The sequence below is a fragment of the Elephas maximus genome, chromosome 23 (genome assembly GCF_024166365.1).
Source record: "Elephas maximus indicus isolate mEleMax1 chromosome 23, mEleMax1 primary haplotype, whole genome shotgun sequence".
Lineage (NCBI taxonomy): Eukaryota > Metazoa > Chordata > Mammalia > Proboscidea > Elephantidae > Elephas > Elephas maximus.
This window is the reverse complement of record NC_064841.1, coordinates 60,788,136-60,801,917: the sequence shown is the minus strand read 5'-3', so window position 1 is coordinate 60,801,917 and position 13,782 is coordinate 60,788,136. Positions and strand designations below refer to the sequence as shown.

Below are 13,782 nucleotides of genomic sequence, written 5' to 3'. Positions count from 1 at the left end.
ATCTGTTCCTTTATATCTCAAAGGCAATTGACTCAAGACACATCCTGTACTAATACTGCCTTGTTAACATAACAAAGAAAACCTATTCCCAAATGGGATTATAACTATAGGTATAGGGGTTAGGATTTGTGACACATATTTTGGGGGGACCCAATTCAATCCATAACAATAAGTAAGACAATTACTCTAATCTCAAATATTCTATTTCCCATATAACAATCACAAATAATCTTGTCTCCATAGAGCATTAGTCAGCAACAAGTCAGCTTCATGCTGTTTTTGCATGCAGCCAAGTTCTAGACCCCAGCTTGCCCTATGTTTGAACTAAAAGAGGGATGGAATCACAACACATGCACCTAAAACCTAATCCATTTACATTCCTTCCTTCCCATCACAGCTAGAACACATTTGAAGCTTCACAGACAGAAAAATGAACGCACACACGTGGGCATGTGTGAATGTGTGTGTGTATTTATGTGCACATCCTTTTATTCCTTTAGGCTCTTCCTTGATTTAAGGCTGGTTGTTTTGGAAGAAAAAACATTTTTTTAATGAAAATCGTAGCTAATGTGGGACTCACATTATGCAGCTACCATACAAATTCCCACTGCTTGGTGGTTGCTGTTGGGTGTCACTGAATGGATTCCGACTCATAGCGACCACCTGTGATATAGTAGAACTGCCCCATAGGGTTTCCAAGGCTGCCATCTTTATGGGAGCAGATTGCCAGGTCTTTTCTCCTGTGAAGCTGTTGGGTGGGTTGGAACTGCTGACCTCTCTGTTAGCAGCTGAGCACTTAGCCATTGTGCCAGTGGCTTTAGCATCTTCTATCTGGTCTGTTGGCAGACGGAACATGGACACTCTGGCCTTTCTCCATCATCCTAGAAGCGAGAGCAAAATGTACATTATAATGCCCTTCAGGGAAGAGGACTGTGGTTCCCATCAGCTTAGGCAGTGACTTAGTCTTCGTCTAATGCAGCAATTCTAAGCAAGGCAGGGAGTTTTCAGTTACACCTCATATTATTTGGTACTACTTTAATAGAAGTACAACACAGAGGTTAAGAACAAGATTTTAGTAAGTACCAGAACAAGTCCTGTAGGAATTAGCATCTCAAACAAAAATTTCGGTACTTGCTGGAAATTTAGCTCATCTGTAGCTGCGTTCTTGAACTTTCTGTCATCCTTGCCACCCACCAAAATGATCCTGAGATTCGGCCTGATTTAAGCCTTTAATGAGCTACATCTTTAGCGAAGACTCTCTTTTTCTTATGAATTATGTTTCATTAACCCCACACAACCTTTGTAAAAGCCTCATGGTCTTAAACTCAAATTTTAGAAATATGATACCCGGAGATTTATATTTAGATAAAGAGGTAATTTATCATGTAGGATTATGTACTTTTGGAAACCTGGTAAACCAAATCAAAGACAGATGCGTCTCATTTGAAATAAATCTAATATATAAAATTGTGTTAAAAAACAGATGAATTGGAAATCAAGATTTTTAAGATAAAAGGAAACACCATTAGATGTCTTCCAAGAGCCTCAACATTTTCAAATGACACTCGATTTGTTAAAATTCCAATTTCAATGATTAAAATTGAAAATTAACACTAAATTAAACTGAAAAGATTGTAATTTGGGGGGAACAGCAAGTACATTGCAGTGATTTTGTAAAACCTTTAATACCTAGTAACGCTACTAATTAAACATGAAGGCAAAATTATTTCTCTCACATCAGCCTTCTAAAGCTTTAACCTGGAAGAACAGCTGGTCTAAAACTTCACTCTGATGGGGTCAGATGTGGCCACAGAATTCAAATCTGCTCTGTCCTAAGCTTTCAACTCAACTCTGTGAGACTTCAGTCATATTCTCTTATATAATAGCTTTATGGAAATATAATTTCTAATGCTATAAAATTATCCCTTTTAAAGTATGTAATCCAGTGGTTTGTAGTAGGCTCACAGGGCTGTGTAACCGTCACTACTATGTAATTTCAGAACATTTTCAGCACCCGGAAAGAAACTCAATACCCGTTAGCCCTCACTCCCCATTCCCCTTTCCTCATAATCCCAGAAAACCCCTCCTCTACTTTCTATCTCTAAGGATCTGTGGTCTTTTGTGACTTCAACTCAGCACCATGTTTTCAAGGTTCATCCATGTTGTAGCATGTATCAGGAATTTATTCCTTTTTATTGTCAAACAATATTCCATTATATTTGTATACCACATTTTGTTTACCCATTTGTTAGTTGATGGACATTTGGGTTGTTTCCACTTCTTGGCTGTTATAAGTAATACTGCAATGAACATTTCAGTACAAGTGTATTAAGTGTTGGTAAGGCTGTGGAGAAATCGGGACCATCATACATTGCTGGTAGGATTGTAAAGATCTGTTAGTCACTTTGGAAAACAATTTGGCATTCCTCAGTTAAACATAGATTACCATTGATCCAGCCATCCCCCTTCTATGAATTCACTACGAGAACTGAAACATACATCCACACAAATCCCAAACCCAAACCAAACCCACTGCTGTCAAGTTGATTTTGACACATAGCGACCTTGTAGGACAGAGTAGAACTGCCCCTTAGGGTTTCCAAGGCTGTAATTTTTACGGAAGCAGACTGCCACATCTTTCTCCAGAAGAGCAGATGGTGGGTTTGAACCATAGACCTTTCGGTTAGCAGCAGAACGCTTTAACCACTGCGCCAGCAGGGCTCCTTCTTAGCTATCCTAGTGAGTGTGAAATGGTATCTTGTTTGCATTTGCCTGATGGTTAAGAATGTTGAGCATCTTTTCACCTGCTTATTGACCGTTTGTGTATCTTCTTTGGAGAAATGCCTGTTCAACCTTTGCCCATTTTTTAATTGGGTTGTTTGTCTTTTTATTAGTCTTAAGTATTTTCTTCAATGTGATTTCCAGCTTATACATTGTTTTCAATTACTGAGATGTCAGAATCATAGAATTTTTAGGCTGGAAGGGATGATGGAAATCAAAATCCATCCCTCTCCTATGACAGATGAGAAACCTGAGGCTCAGAGTGGCGACCACGGAGCTCGTTAGCAACAGAACTGAGGAGATTAATTGTTCTAAAGCAAAACTGGAAAAATGGCCATGTTTCATAATTTCTATCTGAATAAGGCCCCTCTCTTACTCAGAAAAACCCTTCGATTTCAATAGATTAGGGGCCTAGAGGTGGCATCTGGTAGGAAGAGGAGCTAGGGGACTTGACTTGAAGCTGCATTCAACTCACAAGAATGTTATTTTTACTTAAATCAATAAACATAGCAAAGCTTTCTAAAGATACTTTTAGTCAGACCTTACGTAAGCACCTGGCTAGGCTTTCTGGGTCATAATGGACTCTAGTGGGAGTTTGCTCTTTAGTAACCTAACCATCAGAGTAGCTTTGATGAGCTTGGAGGAAGAACTTCAATCATTTGGGCTTTGGATTTGGTTGCAAAATAAACCCATATTTTACTTGGAAATTCACGTATTCTTCCTGCTGAAGTCAAAGAAAGTATTCAATTTTGCCTAATGAAATTAAGGTGAGAGAGTGGAGGGGAGGCATTTTAGAACAGGCGTTTTTACCTGAGGCTTGGCACGTGGGGAGGGAAGGGATTTTTGTCAAAGAGTCGTAAAGTTCCATCCTCTTTCTACTCACCAGATAATACAGAACAAGAAAACAATCAAGAAAATATGATTGAGACAGGAACAATGTGAGGTGTTCGCATTCAATAAGTAGTCAGTGTTCACGTGTTGGTTGTTGAAGGCTGTTTGCTCACACTTCCTGACCTTAATAGTTTTTCTAACAAAGAAGTGCGTGATAAAGCCCATTTCCATGATCTGAGTTGAGTTTTTTGTTGTGCCTTGTTTAAATACTAATTTTTCTGATACCAGGAGACCTGTGTGCCCCTCCTGATTGTAGCTGAGCTTGATGAAAACAATAGCTCACAGAACACCTTGTTCACTGGGGAGACAAACCAGTTCTTTTCAACCAGATTTCTAGGCTATTATGGCACCACAGTGGAAAATTTTGATCGCCATCTGAGTGAGGAATCATCGTTAAGTTATAGCAGCTCCACCCTTGGAAACGGAATGTCCTGTGGATTTATTATCTAAGCAGACAGTGTGACTCAGTGAGCTGAGTCCATGTATATGTTCTTGTACACTCTTAAGTGTTTGGTTCCAGCTGAAAGGTTGGTGGTTCGAACCCACTCAGTGACCTGGTGATCTGCTTCCACAAAGTTTACAGCCTAGGAAACCCTGTAGAGCAGTTCTACTCTGTAACATGGGGTCGCTGTGAGTCGGAATTGACTTGACAGCACCCAATAGCCACAAGATGGAAAAAGTGTGTGATGTCTGTGATGCTCAAGAAATGTTAGTTGAATCACCGTTATTCAGGTAGGAGTATGGACATTAAACTGCCTCAGAGAAATATTTTAAGGCTTAATAACATGATTTCAAAGTATTTGAGGAATAGATATTTCACTTTGCTTTTTCCCCACCAGCTTTCTGGTGAAGCCGTAGTCTTGGCACCTCCATTACTCTTCATGAGATCCTGGTTTCCTATTGACTGGAGAGTAGTGATGTTCTCGAAGCGTCAAGTTTCTGGGAAGTAGTTTCCTTAGACTTCTCTTTTGCTTTGTTTTAATCCACTACTTTTATCTAGCTTCCTTATTCCAAACGTGAAATCAATCAGTGTCAGTGGAGACAAATTATACAGCAAAATATTTTTCTTAGCATTTTTTCCCTAAACTTCCCAATAACCCTATTTCTTTTGCACTGTCTCCTAACCACTCAGAATGGGGCGTGCAGAGAAGAATGTGTGGAGGGCTTATTCTTTAAGGGATTTTCTGCATACATTGGAGTCCCTGGGGGGTACAAACTGTTAACGCAATCGGCTATTAACTGAAAGGTTGAAAGTTCCATTTCACCCAAAGGCATCTCAGAACAAAGTCCTGGCAATCTGCTTCTAAAAACATCAGTTGAAAACCCTATGGAGTACAATTCTCTGACCCACATGGGGTTGCCATGAATCGGAGTCAGCTAGAAGGAACTGGTTGGGTTCTATATATAACCCTTCTCTCCACTGGGCTTTTGGTTGCTATTTAAGGGGTTGGAGAAGCCCTTGCTGCTAACCGAAAGGTCAGAGGTTCGAACTCACCGAGCCTAGGAAATGCTATGGGGCAGTTCTGTTCTGTCACGTGGGGTTGCTATGAGTTGGAATCAACTTGAGGGAATCATTTCGATGGGTTTGGTTTGGGTTTACGGTTAGAGGTTCTCTGGGATGAGGGTCTGGAGTACTGTTATCCTAGGTTGTTGATAAAGAAAGATTCTTCATCAAGATTTGGAAACCAAAATAGCAGGCAGTGGGACTGACCTCTTATCATGGACACAGATGCTTCTGACCTATGGCCTTTCCTAGATGGGAAAGCTCACTCCTGCCACACAGATCACAGAGCTATCTGCAGTAATGCCAGAATTTTCCACAGGAAGCTTTGCCGTGTCTTTTCCAGCACGTGAACACTTGCTCAATTAAATCCCCAGAGTTCAATGCCATAAAGAAGGACAGAAACTATTCTGGCCTGGGAGTTTTCAGGGCAGGTGTTATTGATGGTTGGCTGTGGGTTTAGAAAAACCTAGTGTTCCCGGGGAGTTTTTGGAGGGGTACGAGCAGTTAACTTGCCTGGTTGCTAACCAAAAGACTGGAGTCCACCTAGAGGCACCTCGAAAGAAAGGTCTAGTGATCTACTTCAGAAAAATCAGCCACTGAAAACCCTGTAGGGTCGCCATGAGTGAGAGTCGACTCAACAGCTGGTTACTGGTAGCGTTCCTGTGGATCACTAATTTTGAGCTCCGTGTTACTTCAGGAAACTCATAAAGTTAAGGCGAAAACGCACCCCTAGGCTGAATCTGTATGAGACAAAGACTTTAATTTAGATGTCTTATGTGGAGCCATTTGCCCTAGTGGTAATTGGGTACCAGGACCTAGTGTTTATAAAAGTGACTTTTAAAACATTAATTTATGTCATCAGCAACATTAGAAAAGCATATTATGTTAATTTAATATTTTTGCAATTACTTGTTTTATCCAACAACGTATTCTTCTGAGAGAAGGGGGAGGGGCGAAGTGATTGTGCGAGATCTCAGAGATCTTGAGCACTTGTCATGTGCCCTGGTGGTGCAATGGTTAAGTGCTTGGCTGCTAACTAGAAGGTTGGCAGTTGGAACCCACCCATTGGCTCCATGGGAGGAAGAGCTGGCAGTCTGCCCCTGTAAAGATTGTTGTTGTGTGCCTTCAAGTTGATACTGACTCATAGCGATCGTATATGACAGAGTAGAACTTCTGCACAGGTTTCCCTAGGCTGAAATTTTTATGCTCGTGAGTTCAAACCGTACAGAGAACAGCCTAGAAGACCCTATGGAGCAGTTGTACTCTGTCACATGGGGTTGCTGTGAGTTGGAATCCACTGGACAGGCACCCAACAAAGACAGCAGCAGGAAGAGGAGGAGGAGGGAGAGGAAGAAGGGGAAGAGTGAAGGGTCGGAGGATGGGGGGGAAGAGACAGAGCTAAAGACCCTTAGGGATTTCTATCCTGATTAGTCAATAAGTGCATCAGGGGAGGGTCAACCTCTATAGCACCTATGGCTCAAAGAATCATGGGATTGGGAGGGTCAGAATTGGAAGGTCAGAGATACAAGGTCATCTAGTCCAGTCTCTCATTTTATAGATGAGAGAACTGTGCTCTAGAGAGAGAGGTGACTTGTCCGGGGTCACCTAGCTTGTCACTAGGATGAATGCCATTGTTGCATTGCACAGAGATTTATAGATTTAAAGCACTCCTACGTAGCTTGTTTTCATTGGTTCACGGCAACCCCCATGAAATGTGCTTGTCAGATGCCCCATTAAGAGCGAAAGAGTTCCCTTTTCGCTTTGCCATCATAGAGGGAATGCGTAGATGATGTAAGACAAACCAAATGCCTTCGAAAACGGATTTTGATTGAGCATGTGGTAATTCTATAATTAGCTTTCCAGATGAGGAAACTAGTTCCGTAAGGGGAATGAATCACCCAGAATATCAGGGCTCAGTTAATGGTTGAGCGGGGTCTAGAACCCAGGAAAATGTCTGTACTTTTTTAATTCATAAAAAAAGATCAGAAAGGGCTGTATAACCAGATAACCTACACTGGTAGAAATAGTTCAGAAATGTATTTTGGATGAAGCTAACGTTTAATCCTGAGAGTTTTTATGGTGCAATGGTTAAGTGCTCAGCTGCTAACTGAAAGGTTGGCAGTTCGAACCCACCCAGCAGCTCTTTGGGAGAAAGACCTAGCAATCTGCTCCCTTAAAAATTACAACCTAGGAAACCCTATGGGGCAGCTCTGCTCTGTCACATGGGGTTGTTATGAGTCAAAATGGTCTTGACGGTACCCAACAACAGCAATGTTTAATCCTGAGTGTTTTTAATAAGTTATTTCATAGTCTTAGTATGTTTGCAGTTCATATTCACCAGGCGCTCCTTGGAAACGCTACGGCGCGGTTTTTTTCTGTCCTGTAGGGTCACTATGAGTCAAAATCGACTCAACGGCAACAGGTTTGGTTTTTTGGTTTTATGAATCTATTAACATTCTAGGTGAATATTAATAGATATTATTTTGGTCACTTAGTGCAAAGGGCTATATAAATATTTGTGAGTAAGGCTTGAGGTAGAAAAACTCATGAAGTAAGCGAAATTGTGTGAGATGTGTCTTTTTGCATATCTGAGTAAATAACAGATGAAAATACACCTTTATGGAAAGATATAACTTAAAAAAAAAAAAAAAGCTGAGAAGGCAATTTTCAAACAAGCTATTTTTAAAATTTGTTTTCCAGGATCTAGTTCAGGTTTAAAATTAAAAGGTCCTGAACTGAATCTCAAAGGCACCCAGCACGTCATGCAGGCGGGCCAGACGCTGTTTCTCAAGTGCAGGTGAGTGACTGTTGGTTTGGGAACAATTCCGTTGCCTTTTCCAAGGTGAAGTAATTCCCTGGCAGAGTAGGAAGGTCGCCTCACAGAGGCACTGGTGACTTCCGCGGTCTGCTGTGATCTGAAAAACGCAAACCACGTGTATCCAGCTTCACAATGAGGGTGGTCTGCCGAGGCGGGAGAATGCGTTCCCTCAGGGGGACTTGGAGGAAAGGGTCCCCCAAACTTTTCTGCATACTTATTCTGAGTGTAGCTTAGAAGCTTTTCTAGATGTGCTGCTTTTCTGTGAAGAGGAAGATGACCACCCTTAGGGAAGGACCTCGGAATCGCACTTGCTCATGAAGTGAATGGAGGGCAGCGGTGGTTCAGTGGTAGAATTCTCACCTTCCATGAGGCAGACCCTGGTTCGATTCCCAGCCACTGCACCTCACGCACAGCTACTGTTCCTCGTCAGTGGAGGCTTGCATGTTGCTGTGATGTGAACAGGTTTCAGTGGAGCTTCCAGACAAAGACAGACTAGGAAGGAAGGCCCAATGAGCAGTTCTGAAAATCAGCCAATGGACGCCCTATTGACCGCAGTGGTCTGACCTGTAACCCATCATGGTCTTGTCACTGGACCAGTTGTGCATGGGGTCACCATGAGTTGGGGGCTGACTGGTGCTGAGCCCTGGTCCTCAGGCATAATTGCGTTTTGTTTCCTTCTCTGTGATCGCAGGGGGAATGCAGCCCTTTCATGGTCTGTGCCAGACCTGGTGAGTAAGGAAAGCAGAAAGCTGAGCATCGCCGAGTCAGCCTGTGGGAAGAATGGCCAACAGTTCTGCAGCACTTTGACCTTGAACGCAGCTCAGGCAAACCACACTGGGTTCTATAGCTGCAAATACTTATCAAAACTTGCTTCAGAGAAGACGGGAACAGAGTCCAAGATCTATATATTTATTAGTGGTAAGACTTCCATTTTTCTAAGTTTTGTTTGCCGCCGCACCCTGAGTCTTTTGAAAGGTGCCTTTCCTAGCGAGTGTGAAAGAAATGCACCAGTAAAGAGATTTCACCCTAGGTGTAGAAACTTGAAGGAGCCCTGGTGGCGCAGTGGTTAAGTGCTCAGCTGCTGATAGGTTGGTGGTTCGAACTCCCAGCAACTCCATGGGAGAAAGTCTGCTTCCATGACATTACAGCCTTGAAACCCCGCTGGGGAAGTTCTGCTCTGTCCTATAGGGCTGCTAAGAGTCGGAATCGACTCAACAGCAATGGTTTGGGTTTTGGTAGAAACTTGTGGAAAGCATTTTTAATGTGTTTTTTTGGTGTCACTGTCAACCTGAGGGTCGGTTTTGTTCCTGCTGTGTCTGCAGCAGTGAGAATCGTGCCAGACACGTAGCTAGATGAATATAATGAGTGACAAAATTTTAGTTCTGTTTCTTAATTACCGAGAACCCCAAAAGAGAATACAAGGTTTTTTTGTCTTTTTGGTCTTTTTACACACCTGCATTCTCTTATATGCTGGATGGTAAAATACTGAGTTTTTTCCTACTAAATTAATAAATGTAATGATGTTAATGGTTCTTCGTTATTACAAAATTGGTTCCAACTGACGAAGTTGTATTAGTTCATGTTCATTAGTCAAATATTATTACATAAGAGCTGGCACGTACCGTTGTGTAGCGAAAAGGACAAAAGATAAAAAATAAATCATTTTGCAGTAATAATTTTCATGGTACTATTTCCCTCTCCCCCGCTTGGAGAATGAACAAATGAAGTGATATTCGGAAGAAAGAGGCACAAAATCCTTAAAACTGTATACTTTGAAAAACAGGAGGAGATCCCTGAGAACGAATGAGAGAACACTGGCCTATCATCTTGTTCTCTGTTGTGTAGTTCCAGCCAATTTTCACAATGTATGGAGGGGAAAACCAGAAACCAAAAAAGCACAGCCAATGAGGCTTTAAGGAACATAAGCTGAAGTTAGTAGGCACCTCAGACACGAAATCAAGCTAAAAAGAAAACAAAACAGCCCACGGTCAGCATCAAGAGCCGAGATACACATTGTGGGCCTACCCCCTGGTGGCTTTAAAGAAGGGGTCTTTACATTGGAGGCAGCCAAACAGAATTTTTAAGGGAGATTCTTTTTTGATTTTTAAAATAAGGCAACTAGATAGTGCTTTACCCGAGCAGAAATGTGGTTACTCAGTTGAGGATTAATCTTAGGAGACAGTTATTTGCTATCGACGGTAACATCTTTTTAACTCTTATCCTAATTTATGGAGCCCTCATTGTGTAGTGGATAAGAGGTCACCTGCTAACCAAAAGGTTAGCAGTTCAAATCCTAGGAAACCCTGTGGGGCATTTCTACTCTGTCCTGTAGGGCTGCTTTGAGTCAGAACTGATTCAACGGCACCTAACAACAACATCCTAATTTATTTAAAAAATTTTTTTTAATTGTATTGTGGTGGAATATATGTGACAAAACATTTTGGCCATTTTTAAATGTACAATTCTGTGGCGCTAATTGCAATCACCCTGTCATCACCATTGTCAGTATCTTTTTCCAGATGTTTCCATCACCCTTATTAGAAGCTCAGCGCCCCTTAAGCAATACCCCCTTTTCCCACTCTATCACCTGCCCAAAGTAACCCCTAATGAACTTCAGTCTCTCTGCATTTGCCAGTTCTTATCCTAATTTTTAGTGAAACACTTTTATTTCCCTGCTCTTCCAAATTCTTGCTCTTACACTTTGCACTTTTCCAACGGGGTAGATAACTGTCGAACGGAGCCCTGGTGGCACAGTGGTTAAGCACTCAGCTGCTAACTGAAAGGTTGGCAGTTTGAACTCATCAGCTCTCCGAGGGAGAAAGATGTGGCAGTCTGCTTCCATAAGGATTACAGCCCTGGAAACCCTACGGGGCAGTTCTACTCTGTCCTGTAGGATCCCTGTGAGCCGGAATTGACTCGAAAGCAACACGTTTGGTTTTTTGGTTAGATAACTGTCAGTGACAAGTTCCAAGCAGTTACCGTCACAAGAATGTCACAAGAATGTCACAAGAATGTCACAAGAATGCCGTCAGCCCTGTCAGAAGTAACAGCAGGTGGTAGACCAGGGAACTTTGCTTGCTCAGGTCTGTGTTGTTATCGCTAGTTGTCGTCGAGTTGATTCCGGCTCATGGCAACCCCATGTGCATCAGAGTAGAACTGTGCTCCACAGGGTTTTCCAAGGCTGATTTTTTTGAAGCAAATTGCCAGGCCTGTCTTCCGAGGTGCCTCTGTGTGGGTTCAAATGGCCAACCTTTCGGCTGGTAATTGAGTGCGTAACTGTTTGTACCACCCTGGGGCTCCTTGCCCACATCTACAGGAAGGAAGAATGCGTGGGGGCAGGAAATGAGGCGGAGTGGATAAGGGGCAGAATTAGAAGAGAGATTTCACAGAGGTAGTTTTGCATTGCAGATCAGAGAGAAAGAAGACAGAAGCTTGGTAGTGGTAGAAAAAGTCACATACTCAGCGGTCCGCCCTTTGTTTCTAGTTCCACCTCATAGATTATGTACTCCCCAGCACTTGAAGAGGAAAGAAAGCACTTGTATTCTTGCCTCTCTAGGAGAGTGGAAGAAAAATTCATTCATATTAAAATTCCCATAAAACTTCCTCTCCTGCGCTTATCAAAGCCTGGCTTGTGAATCAAAGACTTAAATGTGTAAGTACTGCTGCTAAGGAGCCTTGGTGGCACAGTGATTAAGAGCTCAACTGCTAATAAAAGGGTTGGCAATTCGAACCGACCAACCACTCCTTCGAGACCCTATGGGGCAGTTCTACTCTGTCCTGTAGGATCACTGTGAGTCAGAATCACCTGGACGACAATGGGTTTGGTTTTGGTTTACCTGCAGTATAGGGTCACTATGAGTCAGAATCAATTCGACGGCAATGGGGTAATGTTCAGCTAAGGGAGCCCTGGTGGCACAGTGGTTAAGTGCTCAGTCAGCAGTTTGAAACCCACCCAGCACCTCACCGGTGGGAAGACCTGGCGATCTGCTCTGGTAAGGATTACAGCCTAGCAGATGCTATGGGCCAGTTCTCTGCTGTTCTGCAGGGTCACTGAGTCGCCATCAGGTCGAGGGCACGCATCAGCAACAACAGCAGCAAGTTCAGCCATTTCCACCTCTGGCTCCTATAGCACTCGGCAGACATCATGGGATTGTGGAGCCGGGAGGGAGGGACTGCAGAACCCATCTGCCTTCATCACAGTTTATGACAAGAGAGAAAACGGATGCTTAGCGATCTAGAATTATTTTCACTTCAACTCTGCAACAGAACCTATATGGCAAATAACCCTTATTTGGGGTATCAAGTCAGTTGCTAATCTAAACCCTGAGCACATCACCTGTGCGCACCCCTAGAGACCCCACAGTATGTAGAACATCCCTTAATAGAATATACCTTCCACACCTGTTCTTTGCACACCCATTCTGTCCCCTGACTGAGAGAAAACAACATAATCGAGTGGTTATGAGGCACTAAGGAAAAAAAAGAAAGGAAGAAGAAATAGGGTTATTGTAAAGGTCTATATCTCTCTTGATTACTTTTACCTTTGATATGCCTGCCTTGTACTGTGCCTGGAACATAGTAGAACTCAGTAATACTTTTAAAAGGAATAAACGAACTGATTAACAAGGGCCATGCAGAACACTGTTGGAATGACATTGAGGATAAATTCCAAGCGTAGTGGGAAAGAGTGCTGTGATTGATTATTGATGTCTGCTGTGGGATTGGGAGGGGAGAGTAGTGGCTAATATATCATGTATTCACTATGTCTGTTCTACTGTTATAATCCACAAACATGGGCATGAAGTTACAAGTCCCAGTATCTCAAAATTCCTGCACCAGTTGGTTGGCCATGAGGAAACTGTCTGTTTCAAAGACAGTTGGTTCTTGAAGAAGGAAGGATTGCAAAATGTATTAATCACGTTTCATAGGGTGTGATTATGGAATATATATAAATGGTATAAATATTATATGAGCTCATGGGGAAAAATTGCTGGGAGATATAGAGACTGATTATTTTTAATAGTACTAATACTAAAAGATGTTTGAATCAATTATAATAGTCATAGATGAGGCTCCTGAATTTTACTTGTGTAAAAATTTAACCAGCAAATATTAGGGAACAAACGTGTGCTATATGCCTGTAACTGTATTTACTCTGAATAGTAACCCTGATTTTGTTGTCTATTTCCTGGAAAAATGATATTGGCTTCATAATCACAACTTACTATAAGTCCAAGGTAGCTGTGATTAATGCATTAAGCAACTATAACCTTTCCAAAGATCCCAACATTTTGTGCAATTCCTGCTTTCATTATTTTATTAATTGTCTCGCTGAAAAAATCTGGTCTCACGTGTCCATCTTCACTGAACACTTAGCCACATGACAGACTGAAGTTTAGGGGCACAAAACTTGCCTCTGATGACTTGGAGGATTGTCTGTGGAATTACTAAACTTCTGACCATTTCCTAATACACGGCTTTGATTACTCACTGGGTAGTAACTGGTCATCATTTATTTTTTGTTGTTGAATGTTTTCTTTAGAAGGTGTTACTCTGTTTGGAGAATTCCTGCCCATGATGAAGCATCTGCAGAAGTATTGGCATTTCATCTTGGTTTTCTATGTATTAGACACATCTTTGGAAACGGCAGATTTGTAGTCTGATAGGCTTCTGAGCAGGAGAATCAAGGCTGTATAGCTTTGTCTGAAGGAGCCCTGATGGCGAAGTGGTTAAAATGCTTGGCTGCTCATCGAGAGGCGGACGGCTTGAACCCACCAACTGCGCTGAG

General features: G+C 42.2%; 1 protein-coding gene across 2 annotated transcripts in view; it reads left to right on the top strand.

The window, feature by feature from the left end:
• Positions 1-13,782, top strand: part of FLT1 (fms related receptor tyrosine kinase 1) — a 203,428-nt gene that overhangs the window by 18,915 nt on the left and 170,731 nt on the right. For both annotated transcript variants that reach the window (XM_049867471.1, XM_049867470.1), the window contains exons 3-4: positions 7,877-7,973; positions 8,686-8,912. In XM_049867471.1, coding sequence (XP_049723428.1) covers positions 7,877-7,973; positions 8,686-8,912 — 324 coding nt within the window. The remainder of the gene's footprint in view (positions 1-7,876; positions 7,974-8,685; positions 8,913-13,782) is intronic.